This window comes from Ixodes scapularis, unplaced genomic scaffold, assembly GCF_016920785.2.
Source record: "Ixodes scapularis isolate PalLabHiFi unplaced genomic scaffold, ASM1692078v2 PGA_scaffold8__174_contigs__length_109621045, whole genome shotgun sequence".
In the NCBI taxonomy this organism is placed as follows: Eukaryota; Metazoa; Arthropoda; class Arachnida; order Ixodida; family Ixodidae; genus Ixodes; species Ixodes scapularis.
Window position 1 is genome coordinate 2,723,106 of NW_024609883.1, and position 16,609 is coordinate 2,739,714.

The following is a 16,609-nucleotide window of genomic DNA, read 5'->3' on the forward strand; positions in this document are numbered from 1 at the left end:
TACTGTATTCCAAGCCTAACCTATGGACCTCTGCGCCACATATATTCACTGCCGAATGAAGCTCTATGTTGCTATAGGCCATTACCACTATATCATCATCACACAGCATAATGACTGTTTGATATTTTGTCCTTTCCTTCGTATAAAAGGTTAAAACCAAGAGTGTTGTTTTAAACTTCTCTAATTCTCGGAGATAGCACATGAACAGCAATGGCGACAAAGGGCATGCCTGTCTAAGACCTCGTTTTATGTCTATTGTCTTTGTCTTTTTTCCTTCCCATATTATTAATACCTTGTGGTCTTGGTAAATACCACTTTAAATTTTCAATATTCCGTCGTCCACATCTAATCTCCCCATTATGTTCGACAAATTGTTTTCAATGACATTCTCATAAGCCCCTTTTATATCTAAAAAAGCTAAACAGAATGGTCTATCTTCATTTTCTGCTACCTTGATACGCTGGTTTAATGACTGCTGATGTTACTGTTATGGGACGATAGGTACTTACATCAGCTTTGCCCCCTTTCCCTCGTATATTAAACTCATTCCCCTTGGCCTTTATCGTTTCGGGACAGTTCCCTTTATGATAATGCTACTTACTGCTTTTTTAACGCCTTAGATTTGAGTCCTGATTGCTTTATCAACTTCATTGGTATACAATCTGCACCTGTTGATGGACCGTTAGAATTCTCCGTTCTGCTCTTTCCATTTCTTTCTGTCCGATAGCTTCAACATTAGTTCTTGAACTATCCTCCACTGCTGAGGCCCCTCCTATGTATCCTTGCTGCATGAATTCTGTCATTACTGTTTCTATATATTACATTGCCTCATCTCCTTCAAGTTGATTACCCTTAGGCATGAGAATATGTTTATCCTCTGACTTTCTTTTATGAATTAATGAGTTCAAGTAAATTTAAAGCTTCCTGATTACCTTTCTACCTTTTTTTATTTACTTTAGACAGCCCTCTGACTCCAGCCCTCTGAGTCTTTTTCATTATTCAAGCAGGATGCCTCCCGTCTATTTTCATGACTCTATCCCAGTTTTCGTTTGCCTCACTTTCTGGTTCCCCATTACATTCGGAACATCTGTGCTCTCTAAAAGCTTGTTGGCGTTTCTCTATTGCCCTCTTTACGCCATCATCCGACCAGCTCTTCAGTTTGCGTCTTCGTTTTCTCCTCTTTTTATTGCATATTTTAGACAGCTCTTGTTCGAATTGCTTAGTTAGCGTTATGTAACTCAAATCCGTTGGAGTGACTCCAGAGATTATATTCTCTATTTGCTTAAGAACTATTTCCAACTGTTTTTTGTATAAAATGATTGATCTGATAATTTGTTTTGCTCCGTCCCTGCGTTTCCTTCCCTAGTAATGATCAGCTTAATTCGTTTGTGACCACTACTTAGGCTTTTTGAACCTCATCTATTTTTATTGTCTATAGTCTACTGTACATTCTATTTGAAGAGAGTACATAATCTACTGTAGAATGTGAATTACCCGTTCGCCATGTTAAAAGCCCGTTGCACTTCTTACCTGTATTGCATAAATATAAGCCATGTCTTTCGCACATCTCCAAGTACCATGATTCCTGCTAAAAGAATGCAAAAAGAGTTTTCTTTACACAAACTCCTAGGGGTTGTTTGTCTGAATATGAATCTCTTAAATATGTGTACCTATCCAGGTCCTCTAGATGAGCACTTATGTCCCTTGGGATAAATACTTCGTTATGTTCTCCAAGTTCAGTGGTTCTCAACCACTGATGTTTCGCGGACTCCTTGTGGATCGGCGGAGGTGATGGAAAACCCTCCGTTCGTGGTGAAAGGAATGGTAACGTGTATGTTAATTATGATAGTAATTTAATGAATGGATATAACTAAGGTCTAGTTTGAAGTAGACTTCTCTTATTGACTTACACAAAAAAAATTTAACCGAAAATCGGAACGTTTCTTCTCAATCTAAAAAAGAAAAAGTTTTATTGCCGCCTTGATTGGTGAGGCAGGGCTTCGCCGACCTTTATTTGAAAATCACTGTCCTAGTTCAATAATATATTTTGAAGTACATTATATCATTTTTACTGTTCTCCTCTTTAGCATCTACTCATTTCCATAAGTACAAAAATCACCTGCTAAAGCCCCTTCTAGCCATAAAATATCCGTGCATTCTTCTCTGGCTCTATGCCAATTTGCATTTCTTTTTAATGCTCCAATCCCGCCTTTTCTTCTGCTGTCCTCCGCTCTATTGCGTTGTTCCCCATGATAATCTCGATTGCCAGAGGGTTGTTCCGCATCTCTAAGATGCGTTTCAACAACCCATATACCACCAAATTTTCTCGTCTTAGTTGTTCTTAAGTATGCTATATGTGATCTATCTTTGCACCCAAGTTCCTTGCTTTTACTTTTTACACATTCTATCTAGCTTACTCTGGCTTTTCTACTAGTACAACTTCATCTACACCTGCTCACTCAAGGTTCCGGGACCCCCAAACAATTACGGCGTAAGATCCAATCCTACCCCTGCCGTGCTACTTGAGGCTCCACTGTAGTGGATGCCTCATGCAAAAGGGTCTCAGCGAGACTTATTCACCACCCTGTTTATTATTATTACGCCGTATTCAAGTCGTCGGCTCATCCCCCTAATGACCCGCTTAGCTTCCATTACCCGTTTTTGTTTTGTCTAAGAAGACTGTCCCCTGACCTCTGGGATAGTGCATATTTACATATGCAACCTTTTAAAGACCTCCTTCAGCTTACGTACCCAAATCTCTCTGTGTCTGCCGAAGTTCTGGCTCCCTCTTTTCAACACGTCATTGAGTCCCGCATGCGCTACTACTAGATTCTCTCTTTCCATATGACCCCAGAGCTCTTCCTTAGCTTTCGTCATAGCGTCATGGGGCACTTTCCTGACTGGGCGACTCCGTTTACCCTCCCGTCCTCTTTCAGACTGGCGAGAAGACCCTCCTTAACCCTTGTCATGTTCGAGTCTCCTACCACCCGTATCCTCGTAGCATCGAACTGCCTGACTTCACCCTCTTTTTCTCGCTCTCTTCCTTGCGGCTGACTCCCTCAAACTATCTGTGCTACCTCACTTGCTTTGTGGCTCCCGGTTTACCACCGTCTCCTTTGCTGTCCAGCTAAAAACCTGCGCCACTACGGCACTGTACGGTCGAGGAGCCTCTCCCGTCCCGCTGAATTCCACTTCTTTACTAACTCTTTCTTTCCTTGAAACTGCCCATACCCGCTACGTTCGCTGTCGCCCCTCTGCCCACTGCTGCATTCCTGCCTCTCACTCCCTCTTACGCTGCCCCATCTAAGCCTTTTACGTTTCCCCCTTCCTGAGCTCTTCCACCTGAATCTCATGGTCAGCCCGCTTCTCACGCTCCTCATTAAACTCGCTTCCCATGCTCTCCACCTTGTCCTCGCACTTCCCTTTACGCTACTCTAACCCAGCATTTCATATTTCCTTCTTCTTGACCTCCTCCACCAGCCTCTCAAGCCCCACCCGCTTCTCCCGCTCCTCACTGATGAGCTCCTGAAACTCTACCTTGAGTTCCTCCGTCTTAATTAGCATCTGAACCAAAGTCACCAGGACCACCTGCTTTTCTCACTCTACTTTAGGCTCCCGCTTTACCTCCTCAACCCCAAGCTGCGCACACCCATTCTTTCCGCTTAAATCCTTACCCTACCCTCTTGCAGATTCGGCAAACCAAGCGACCCTCCTCCGCCTTCGCTAAGGTCCTAAAATCTGTCTCATCTAGATGCACCCACCGCATGCACTTACTTCACGACACTAGGTCCTCACGCCATTTGTAGCTCTTCCAACGTCGAACCACAGCACCTATCTACCTCCAACCAAGTTAAGCATACAAAACGCAACAAAAGAATTGCCCGAAAGTAAAACAAGGTCAGAGCCCTACGCCAGCGTTTGTTGCTAGCGGACTCCCAGCACCTTAAACTGACTTAGCGGTTTTTAAAATTTGTACGGACTACTCCATGCACGCAAGAAGAAAAGAAAATTCCGCCATAAATCAAACCAAAGCCCTACTCTAGCCTTACTTGCTAGTGGCCTCCCGGCAGCCTAAACTAGCCTAACTTCCTATCATAGCACTTCCTAAATCTATGCAAACTACTTCATGCACGCTAGAACCAAATTCACAAGGAAAACACTAAATGCACTTAGCTTAGCACGCCTTCGGAAAATAAGTCCGCCCCACTCCAAAGTCCCAAACAGAACCGCCGCAGCGAACGGCATCTGTCGTCGGCAATCCTCCTTTGGCTTCACTGCTTTGAGGAATGCGTTTGTTGTTCAAATGTTCAACAATTCTTCACCATGTTCGCCGTTAGCGCTCTGTGTCAGTACAGTTTTCCTGTCCGTGTCTTTTTGGGCTGTTTTATCCTTTTAAAATGCAGCACCAACTAGCTCAACTTACCACAGTGCTACAATTCATTTCTTTTACCTTGGGATCTTTTCATTGTACACCTTGTTTGCCGTCAGTGCTCTGTGTGTGTACATCTTCCCTGTCCGTGTCTTTTTGCGCTGTTTATACCCTTTTAAAATGCAACACTAAGTAGGCTAACTCACCACTGTGCTACAATCCCTCCCTAGTCGTGCATCGTCTTCGAAGTGGCGGCGTAGATTGCCCAGAAAAGGTTTCTATTTTGTTCACTTTTTTTCTTCAGAGCAAGATCAGTTCATTTTCTTTTTTTGTTTTTTTTTTTGTTTTTTTTTTTGTTTTTTCACTGTAAGCTCTTACTACCTGCTTACACCTCTGTAGTAAATTTCAGCGCGGTACGCTCAGAAATCAAGTTTTGCAGGCAGTCTAAGTGCCATACAAGCGTTTGGTTACATGCTGCAGTAATGTTGACCACTTAGAAGACAAGGTCTGCGCATTACGTCTTCCTTAGTGGACCCCACCCCAAGCGGCAAACACGCTCCACGAGAGTTGCAGAGAAGCGGCAGATGTCTTGGCGAAGCCGTGTCCTACCGTTGGGCTCGTTTTAAGACATTGCGAGGCCCGTATACCCACTTGTGATGACGTTTGCAGGGCCTTGTCCTCTAGCTGCTTTTTGCTCGGGACGTTCGAACACGCCAACGCTGCAGACCTTCTGTTTTCAGAGTTCCAATTTTTTCTTAAAAACGGTATTAAATTGTGTGCAATTTAAAACCCGCGCTACAAGTGAAACGCGTTGAAATTCATAACGTAAAACGTCGTTCAACACAACTAAAAAAACAATTTCCTGCTCCAAATGGAACGTGAATACTGTCATTGACATGTTCACCTTTCCGGCGACTAATAAGGAGTTGGAAACGCAGGAACTCCGGTGAGCCGCGGCAGTGTCACGGCTCCTGCAAGAGTTGTCAAGACTCTGGATGCCGCAGACTGTATTCAGGTAAGCGGGCGTTTGCACTGCAGGGCAAAACGTTGCAAGTGAAACCAAGCGCTGCAGTCACAACATGGTCTGTCCCGGGTGTTCTTCGAGCCTAAGGTCGACGTCGAACAGATTGGACCGGTTTAGCGAATCTTGGAACTTTTCGAAAAGTTCACCATTATTCTACTTATAGACAGTCTTCTCAGACGTTTACACAAACGTTTTGAATTCTGGAAAGCAAATAATTATAAAGTAGCTTGTCTTTTCGGTCGCTACCAATGCTTAAACAATATAAGAGCAGATTTATTGTGAGATGGTTTAATGTAATTTGTACAGTGCCACAAGGATTATCCTATTGAGAGTGTGGCAGTCGTTGCCGGGTCCAAATTCCAGCATGGCCATTCTTCTGCCATTTTCTCTTTCCGACCCTATTGTTCTTCCTCGCATCAAATACTTTGTTAGAAGGAATACAGTACACTCCGCTCATTTCCATTAGGCATTAGACAGCGCACTGCAATCGCCGAAGCTTTCCATCGTGTCTTGGCTGCTCCAGCCTCTCCGACGTAAAGCACACGACACGAGTGTAACCAGGTAATGAATCGGTCCTTTTTCTGACCGTCAGGTGCTCTGGCGACTGTCACAGTACCAAATACCTAAATGTTTAACTGCCCACAAAAGCACAAATGTAAAGCGTGATTACGGTAAATCAAGCTCATCCATAACCTCGCAATAATTAATGTAATCGGCAGCTTCAAAGTTGCATTATGAAATTTCGAAAACCCGCTTCAGTATGTTACTACTACACCCGCTTAGCGGGTAGGTTACAACTTGTTTGTGCTACTAACAGACGTCGCGCCCAGTTCAAAGTTGGTAGAACCGGATGAGACATCAAGCGAATGCGGCGTGTATGTTCCTGGTAATTTAATAAAAAGTAATTTTAAGGTTTCTTTTACATTAAAAAAAAAGAAACAGGACGTCACAACTGAACAGCGCGCACAACAAACACGCGCTCGATAGCGAAAACGCTAACCCGAGAGATGAATTTGGTTACCAGCCTAACAGAAAGAAAAAAAAAAACACGATGCTGCAACACATCCAGTCATTCGAACGGCCCAGATCCTGTCTGTATCGAGCCTATTGTTGACTTATAGGCGACAGCGCAAGAGTTGACTCACACACTCAAACCACATGCACAATTTTTTGTGTGCGGGTCTGTGAGACAACCTTTGCGCTGCTGCCTTTAAGTGATGAGTAGCTTACTTGCCTAAGTCTCCATCCTAAGGAGCCCATTGTGTTCGTGAGGAGTTGCCTGTATTCCTTTAGTGATGTATTTGCTCGCTGCACCCTCGGGGGAAAGAGTGCTGGCCAACCGGCAGAAAGTGGATTGCTAGATATTGTGGTTGGGATGATAGTAGCGCCTCATATAGGTTATACACACGACGTCAGTTGCTCTCGAGTGAACGGTCACGGCGTGGTGGTACTGGGACGACTTCGCAGTTTGTTGAAGAAATGCGGCCGATAATTCGGTACGGGTCAAACAAATGTGTACATAAGCTTGCTTGACCTGCTTCCTACTTGACCGGAGTGGGGTTAAAATCAAAATCTTCTCACCAATCATCTACGAGACATTGGGGTGAGCCACTGCACGAAAGATTTGGTGCTGTTGTGATCTAAGGGTATCGTAGCGGGCGATTTGACGGGCCTCCTCAGCTCAGAGGCATATATCAGAAGCGCTTTGGGAAGGGGTGAGTATAAATAACACAATTGTGGGGGTCCAAGGTTTTCAGTGAGTCACTGGCGTAAAAGAAAAATTTTCCGAAAATCGTGTAGTAGCCTGGCGTGCGCCGCTGTCCACGTAAGTGATGAATGAGAATATGGAGTTCCAATCGCTGTGGCTTTGTGTCCCATCATAGAAAGCATGGTAGTAAAAGTGTGATTTAGCCGCTGCGTTATTTCATTAGCTTGAGGATGGTAGGCCCTTGTTACCCTGCAAGGGTAACAAGGGCCTACCCCCCCCCCCCCCCCTGTGCCAGCCGAAAAACCTCGTCAAGCTGTGCCAGCCGAAAAACCTCGTCAAGAACCTTATAGACAAACGGGCTGCCGCGGTCGCTTATAGCGATCTGCGGAGCACCAGGGGGCAAAACCATACAGTGAAGAGAGAAGTCGGTCACTTCTCGTGCAGTGGCGACCGGCACAGCTTCTGTGTGCCTAACGGATCAAGTAGTCAACAGCTGCAATTGTCCAACGCTATTTGGTTGTGGATGTAAGGAAAGGTCCCAAGAACTCTATACCAATTGCGTGAATAAAGCAGTCGGGTGGCCAAATAGGCGATAGGGGATCGAATAGGCTGGTCGTGGGGATCTTGAATATTTGGCAGAGACGACATGCATCAACGTATCTATTAATTGTTCGATGTATCCCATTCCACAAAAAGGAATCCCGATGTTTAGAGTACGTCTTTTCAGTCTCTACTTTCGTAGGAGGTGAAAGCTTTCATCGAGAAATAGTATAGTTCACATACAATGTTTGTTTTTGTTTTTATTTAAAAACGCAATCCGCAGTAAACAAAAAAGCGGACATTGAATTTCTGTTTAATCAGTACCATGTTCTTTTTGATATCATTATGTTTACTGAGACCTGGTATAACGATGACTGGCATGTTTTTCGCTTACTCTAACATGATACAAACGTTGTAAACCGCATTTCAAAAGCGCGGTGGAGGATTCGCATTTTTGAGTAAAATGGATATCGATTCTGAACTATTATGCGACTATTCTCTTCTCACAAGAGATGTAGAATTGTCGTGCTTAGTTAGCAACTGAAATATTTCGCTGCCTTCGATCACCCACCGGATGGTAGCATATCCTCCTTCTTTCCATTGTTTAAGTCTTTCTTCGAGTTTACACATACAAATCAATACAAATTAATTTGAGGGGACGACTTTAACATTGATATGTCTTCTGGAAGGTCTTTCGAAAGGGAAATGGAGAACCTAGTTAGCATGTATGAATGCGTCGTTATAATTGTTCATCCCACAAGAATTACCTTACAGTGCAAAACTAAGTTACATTTGTTTATAACTAATTTTCTTACAGATCGAGTGAACAGTGGAATTATAAGTTCTGACCTGAGTGACTATCTTCCCACTTTTGTGTATTAAGCTTAATATATCTCGAAAGCTAATAAAATTCCAACCTGCGGTTTTCCAAAATATAGATAAAAATAGCCTGTATACTTTTAGACGGGACATTGCAGCTATTATACGTGATGCGGTGCTTACGCAGGAAACTGTTGATTATGCCTAGCACTTATTTTTATAGGAATTTCTCAAGCTGTAAAGAACATCACTTTCCACATAAAGTCATAAAACATATCAAAAAAGATTCGTAAACAATGGGTAAATTCCAGTTTGATAAAAAGATATGTAAGAAAATGTAAGCATTTCTAAAACCTAAGACGGAGGCTACAAGGAGGGTACGAGGTGTCTTGTGTTCGTCCCCTCTTTGTAGCCTCCGTCTTGGGTTTTAGAAATGTTTACCCTTAACCAGCTCGCCTGCCTTATTGCGTAATCTTCGTGAAAATGTACTTTATAAACATTATGTTAAGAGCAACCCAGATATTCTAAAGGAATATGTTTTACCAGAACAGCTTGACCAAAGTGCTAATGAATGCCAAAAAAATGTTACTATTGCTCCCTTTTTGTCGGCGAATAGTTACACTTACATAATATGGAAACCTTTATGTTTGATGGTTAAGGAGCTCCTGCATTGAATAACAGTATGGAGGTGGATGTTTAACCGGCCGAGATTTGGCAAATCTATTCAATGAATATTGTTGCAACCAACGTCGGATAAACCTCTGTGGGCGTTAGACGAACAGTGAGTAGAAGCCGAAAAGAAAACAAGTCTGCTAAGATGCCCCGGCACGTGGGTACGGGAAAAACGGGGAAAGAAAAAGAAGAACGACGACGATGAACGTGAACGATTGGATGTTTTGGCCTTGCAAGCTTTCAATTGTCGATGTATTTTTCTCAGCGGTGTAAATAGTAACGTGTTGCTCGTTGTGTGGAGATGGAAGGATTACTGTGATGACCCGCAACGACTTCAACAATAATTTGGTCCCGAAACCCGGGAGTGACATCGCTGCGGATACTTCGAAGCTGGAACGTGAGTGACTCCTCACGTACAATGGAAGTCCTCAAAAAAAAAAAAGCACAAGGCCATCCGGTCACAGGTAACTCGACTGATGAACGACGCGGAAGGGTCGCTAAGGGCCCCAGGAGTGAACGTAGCTGAGCTCGAGATGCTCATCGAGCGTCTGAAACTAGCTCAGGGCCAACTCAACAACGTCGACTCCGCCATCAAACCGCTTGTTTCGGAACAAGACGGAGATGCTGAATTCGCGCTAGTCGTTGAGTACGCAGACAAAATCGTCATGTACTCAACAAAGCTGAAGAGTCAGTTAAGGCGTTCCACAGGATCGGGGCATTCCGCCAGTGACAGTCAGTTGAACGAAAACGAAGAAAGACTGGCAGCATCAACATCAAGGAAGGTCAGACTTGCAATGCTGGAACTGATCAAGTTCAACGGACAGCTGAAAAACTGGCTGCCTTTCTGGAACCAGTTTGATGCCGCCATCCACCGGAACCCTGACTTGACACCGTGCGACAAGTTTAACTACTTAAAGGCGGCACTAACAGGGGATGGAGCGGCAGCCATCGATGGACTTCAGCCCACAGCAGAGTGCTATGCGGACGCCATCGATCTCCTACACCGGCGGTTCGGGAATCAAGAAGCGCTAATCCAGGATCACATGGAGAGCCTCATGGACATACAACGTGTTCCACCTCAGCGCAACGTCAGAATTCTGCGGCGATTGTATGATACGATATGATACGCTACGAACTTTATTTTTCACCACAAATACAAGTGGTGAATGGGAGGCCGGAGAAAAAGCAGCAGAAATGCAGCTTGAGGAGGCTTTGGGACCCCCTTTCAGCAACTACGACGGAGTACATATAATACAGTAGTCAAGAAAGAGAAAATCAAATGAACAAATTGAGTATTTGGCTGTTTGACAATTGCACAATATCTATGTTTTTAACAAAATATTCTTTCAGAATAGACGGTAAAACATAACTTATTTTTTTGTTTCCCATAGTTTGTCCTACATTTCGGAATTTGCCAGGGCTGGTGATTTCTCGATGAATAAAAATCGCTTTTTTCTTTTAAATCAGACAGTTGAAGAATTACATTTGAGCGTTCTAATGTCGCATATTTATACGCCATCGTTAAACGATAGTTATAGATTTGCTGTATATTGATAATATTGTATGATTTGAACAGTGAATGCGTATGATGTATGTAGGCAACGTTACCTATTATTCTTAGCACTTTTTTTCAATAAGTGTATTATATGTAAGTTTGAGAAAGTCGCATTAACCCCCCCCCCCCCCCCCCCCAGATAAGGGTGCACTAACATAAATGAGAATATTTCACGTGATTGGTCCACAGCATGTCTTCGGAAAAAATTACTCCAAGAGTTTTTACGCTATTTACAAATTCAACGTTTGAAGACCCGAAATTAAGAGGAGTATAAAATATGATATTCTTCTAGCTCGCATCCGCGGTCTTAAGGCACTGGGCGTAAGCGAAGAATCCTACTGTTCAATGCTTTACCCAGTGCTCCTTCGAGCGCTCCCAAGAGAAATGAGCATCGAATACCACCGAAAGACGCTGCATCGGGAAGTCGAGAGTGCCACCGCCAGTAGATCTGGACCAGCGTCACAAACAAGTTTGGAACCTACCACAAATCGCACACATCTGAGAGCACTTCGTACTCTCCTCGAGTTTCTGCACATCGAGGTGGAGAGCCAGGAAAAGGCATATAAAGAACGGCCACAGGACGTTGGTGGTAAATCTACGCCCCTTTTCACCAAGCGCGAGGCGCAGAAGTCTACAAATCCCGACAAGCCACGAACCTCTACTGTTACGTCTCTGCATGGTGTTGTGAAAGGCCTCGAATGTTTCTTCTGCGACTCAAAAGAGCATGGAACACCTGACTGCAACTCAAGGATAACGCTAGCTGAAAAGAAGCGCAGGCTACAGAACGCCCAGAGATGCTTTCGGTGCACGAAAGTCGGGCACACGGCAAGGATATGTCGAGGTACACCCTGCTGCAACAAGTGCCGAGGCAGACATACATCCAGCATGTGCGACCCAGATTATACTCCGAGACGATCTGCCGACGGATCGAACGCAAAGCAAAAGAAAGACAAAGCACCAGTTAGTCTGCATGTAAACGAGGAAGGCAAACCGACAGTACTCTTACAAACGGTTACCGCGTGGGTGGAAGGCAAAAACCGGAAAAAACGAGCTCGGATTCGTTTTGACAGTGGTAGCTAGCGCTCCTTCATCATAGAAGAGCTATCGGGTAGTCTCGGTTGCAAACTGCTCGGGACCGAGATCCTGACTGTCGGAGTGTTTGGAGGCAAGAATAGAGAACGAACGTACCGCAGAGTCCAAGTGATTCTGCGCAACCAACACGGTGGTAAGAAATACAAGATCCACGCCCTTGAGACACATTCCATCTCCGAGCAAGAACTCCCTAGCCCTGAGAAGGACGCGTTATTGGGAAAATGGAAGAACTTGGGCTTACTTCGGGTGACGACCTGAACGGACTGGACTGTGGCGGACTAGCAATACTACTGGGATCGGAACATTACTTGGAATGTATAACCGGAAGGATCCAGCGACTGAGCAACAGCCTCACCGCAGTGGAAACCGCATTTGGCTGGGCAATACATGGATCCACACAGTTAGTTGACTTCCGATACTGTCAGCAGTTCCCAGATGATAGTGCTCATATCTTATGTAGACGAACAAGAGCCATCAATCTTGAGGAGATGCTGGGAGCTTGAAAGTGTGGGAGTACTCGAAGAGGCGGACCGAGATCAGTCAGATAATGACATCATGCGACGCTTTGCAGCAAGCATCACCAAGACGAAGAAGGAAAGGGAAGAGATTGGGGCCTCCCTTGGAAAACAGACGTGCACCTAGAAGGCAACCGAGATGTGCCATGGAAGCGCCTCGAAAGTCTACGAAGAAAGCTATGCAAAAAGCCAGACCTCATGCAAAGGTATGACCAGGCTATCCGGTTGTACGCAGATAACGGGAAGGCCGAGAAAGTTGAACGCATAAACGGTTCCAAAGGACGTGTTTATTATGTGCCACACCAAGCTGTTCTACGAGAGGGTAGCAGCACGACAAAAAAAAATGAATGCCGTTTACAACTCCCTGTAACGCCGAATTAGAGCGAACATCTAGAGGAGGAGGAGGAGGGAAGGGTACTGAGGGTTACGTGTTCTCGGGAGAGGGGGGGTCACGTGACCCCCCCTGCTCTCCTTCCCCCCAGGTCACCCCCGCACGTGACCTTAGGGAAGGGTCACGTGACTTTGGGGGCGGGGAGAGAGCAGGTGGTCACGTTAAGGCCTTAGGTCACGTGACCCCCCAGGTCACGGGACCTCCCCAGAGAAATTTTTCCGCTAGATTTAGCGAGGAAATTTTTCCGCTAAATCTAGCAGGGAAATTGTTCCGCTAGATTTAGCGGGGATAGTTTTCCGATAGATTTAGCGGGGAAATTTTTACGCTAGATTTAGCGGGGAAATTTTTACGCTAGATTTAGCGGGGAAATTTTCCCGCTAGATTTAGTGGGGAAATTTTCCCGCTAGATTAAGCGGGGAAATTTTCCCGCTAGATTAAGCTGGGAAATTTTTCCGCTAGATTCTGCGGTGAGACTTTTCCGCTAGATTCTGCGGTGAGACTTTTCCGCGAGATTTAGCGGTGAAATGTTTCCGCTAGATTTAGCAGGGACATTTTTCCGCTAGATTTAGCAGGGAAATTTTTCCGCTAAATTTAGTGAGGAAATTTTTACGCTAGATTTAGCGGGCAAATTTAACCATAATGCATTGCGCGGTTACGCCGACGGCGACGGCGACGGCGACGCCGCTCAAGCTGGAAACTGGCGCCTAAGAGCTGCGCTCTAAAATGAGGATCGTGTTCGACGCCTCTTCGCACGGACCGAATTCCAGATCATTCAACGACAACATTGAAGGCGGTCCGAACCTGATTCCATACCTGGTGGCCCTACTCCTAAGGTTTTGGCAACATCGGGTAGCACTAATTGCAGACGTCGAGAAAGCCTTCCTTCAGATCGGTGTACACGAGGACCGCGACGCCTTGCGGTTTCTCTGGTATGAAGAACCGCCTCACCCAGACCAACCTACCCCAGAAGTCAAGGCCTGGCGTATGACAAGGGTAACCTTCGGTACCACATGCAGTCCATTCCTTTTGGGAGCAACCTTACAACACCATTACAAAGTTATGGAAAGCGAGTTCCCACAAACAGCAGAAAAGCTGAAAACAATCAGTATATGTTAACGACCTCTTGACCGGCACAGGAAGTGGCGGTCAAGAGATCGTCAAAATCGATGTTCCCTGCCTCGGCAGCAAACATCGAGCGTACTTGGCTACACCAATCTCACGCAGGAAGAACCAGCCGCCCCAGTGCGCCTGAAACCGGATATCCTGAACCGCGTGCAGGCGGCACCTATCCCTAAAAACATGCACCCAGACCTCCACACAGGGCGGAGAGAGGCCAGGATCCGGGCCTTAGAGAAAGTCTACGGCCCAGACCCACAAACATGGTACACAGATGCTGCTCTCCACAGGGAAAGAGCCGGAGCAGCAACCATCGCAGTGACAGACAGAGACGGCACCTGCTACAGCACGGGCTCCATCTCAAACATCGCATCAATCCAGGAGGCGGAGGAGATGGCCATAGCGCTGGCCATCTCACACGCAATCCCACGCAGAGACACCACCGACCTCAAGCATAAGATAATCATCGTCACCGACTCGCAAGCAGCGTGCAGAGCGTTTGCGGGCAACACCCTCTACCCACGGACAGCACATCTCATCAACGCCATAAGAACCGAAGGGTTACAAATACCGGTCATCCGGATCATCTGGACCCCTGCACATCTGGGCTTATCCGGCAACGAAAGTGCTCACGCACTAGCCCGAGCGGTAGCGACAAACCGGGCTTTGTCGGATGGGATCAGGATACAGCGGGACCCAGAGCCAAACACACCCGCGGACTCCCAGTCCCTCCGCACTCCAACCGACGCACACCTTAACACCTACCACCTGGTAACAGAATACTACCGAACAACCCGCCGGGTCCTGCCCCCTCCGCATCGTGCGCTATCCCGGGCAGAGGCAGCGGACTGGCGACAACTTCAAACGTTTACGTTCCCTAACCTCCACCAGCGACATCTCTGGTTCCCCAACCGGTACCCAGGCACCTGTCCGGGATGTGGCAGCGATCACCCTAACCTGTACCACTCCATCTGGGAATGCCGTCACCCCCTCGGTGAGGGTATCACCCCCATTCCTTCCCCCACCTTTTCCTCCTGGGAGGCGGCCCTTTCCGGCACAGAGCTCGATGACCAGCAGCGACTGGTTGAGCGAGCCCGCCGAATCTGAGTGGCCAACGGAGCCCTGGACTAAGGGCACCGACCAGAGACCGCAAGGTCCTTTCACTTTATCAATTAATAAAGTTTACGATGATGATGATGATGCATTGTCGGTCCGAGCCAGTCACTACCACCGACTCGCCGGCACGCCTGCTTCTTCGTCTTTGGCATTTCTCCGGTTCGACCAGGGTGGCATCGGCGCTGACAACCTGCCAGCAATTGTCCGGGACGTCGCCAGGATAGAGCTCCGGAATATTCTACCCACTGCTGATCGCCCCGCCTCGATTTTCATCACCGAGGTTGTCCAAGAAGAGGTTCAGCGAGCGTTCCAGCCAGGAGCTCCCGTCACGGTGGCAGCACCAAACCAGCCCTCTCTGACCTACGCCACAGTAGCTCAGAGACCGGGGCCAGCTGCCCGAGAGTATTCGATGCCACCTCGACGTGATCTACCAGCGCCGCAGACTCTCCGACGTCGGGAAGGGCAGCCGCAGGTTGTCCGCACCGAACAACCAACGATTAGGAAGACGATGTGTGGCGCACGACCGATCAACGGTCGCTGTGTTACAACTGCGGCGAGGCCGATCACGTCTACCGGAGATGCCCGTACCGAGAAATGGGCCTGCGAGGTTTTGCGTCGCGCGACCCGCGACCCCACCTTGGGGAGCGACCAAGGGACATCAAGGAGTACCTCCGACGACCTCTGTCCCCAGTGCCGACTCCACCCCGAGGTTCCCGCTCGCCTTCGCCTTGATGTGCGCTCTCACCCTTCCGCCCCTCTCGTTGGGACAACCTATCCCCCCTATCTCGTCGGGAAAACTAAGTGCGGCAACGCCTTGAGGTGGCGTTGCCAAAGACGACCGCAGTAAAGACCCTCCAAGACCGCCGGAGCGCTCTCACTCTCTCGAGGCTACGGATCGCAACTACGCCCCTTTAACGGTGCTCAACAACCTAAGCGTTGTTATCGACGGCCATGACGCATCGGCACTCGTGGACAACGGAACAGACTACTCAGTCTTGAGTGGGAGGCCCTCTCGCCGCTTTTGAATAGTCACGATGCACTGTGATGGACCTCAAATCCGGACCGCTGGAGGACACATCATTACACCAGTTAGGAGATGCACTTCTCGCGTCGAGATCCACGGTGCGACATGTGCTGTGAAGTTCGTTGTGATGCAACGCTGTGCGACGGACTTTATCCTTGGAATCAACTTCCTTTGCCAGTATGGCGCCGTCATCGACCTCGGGGCAAATCAGGTGACGCTGCGAAAGCCTGTTCTGCCGCCGGTGGAGACCAACACGACGCCAACCACTATCCGAGTTATTGCCGACCCTCTTGAGCGGTTACGCCGCTCAAGCCGGACACGGGCGTCTAAGAGCTGCGCTCTAAAGCAAAGCGACATCTGAAAGATGAAAATACCCACATATTGACGCATGTTTTCAAGCAGCCGCGCCCGCGGTCAAGTGGTTATTATGTTTAGCTCCCACGCAAAGACCCGAAGTTCGATGCCTGGGAGCGGACGCGCCTTTTAGAGCGCAGCTCTTAGGCGCCCCTTTCCGGCTCGAGCGGCGTCGCCGTCGCCGTCGGCATAACCGCGCGTTGAATTATGGGACGTTTCCCATAATGACGCCATACGTGACCCTCCCCTCCGTACCCTCCTCTCCTCCTCCTCAAGAGCTGCGCTCTAATTCAGCATTACTGGGAATTACGAGC

General features: G+C 47.2%; 1 protein-coding gene across 1 annotated transcript in view; it reads left to right on the forward strand.

The window, feature by feature from the left end:
• LOC8041303 (putative phosphoenolpyruvate synthase) overlaps positions 1-16,609 on the forward strand; it is a 394,011-nt gene that overhangs the window by 342,622 nt on the left and 34,780 nt on the right. Inside the window, exon 37 of the mRNA XM_040214093.3 lies at positions 5,308-5,384. Coding sequence (XP_040070027.1) covers positions 5,308-5,384 — 77 coding nt within the window. The remainder of the gene's footprint in view (positions 1-5,307; positions 5,385-16,609) is intronic.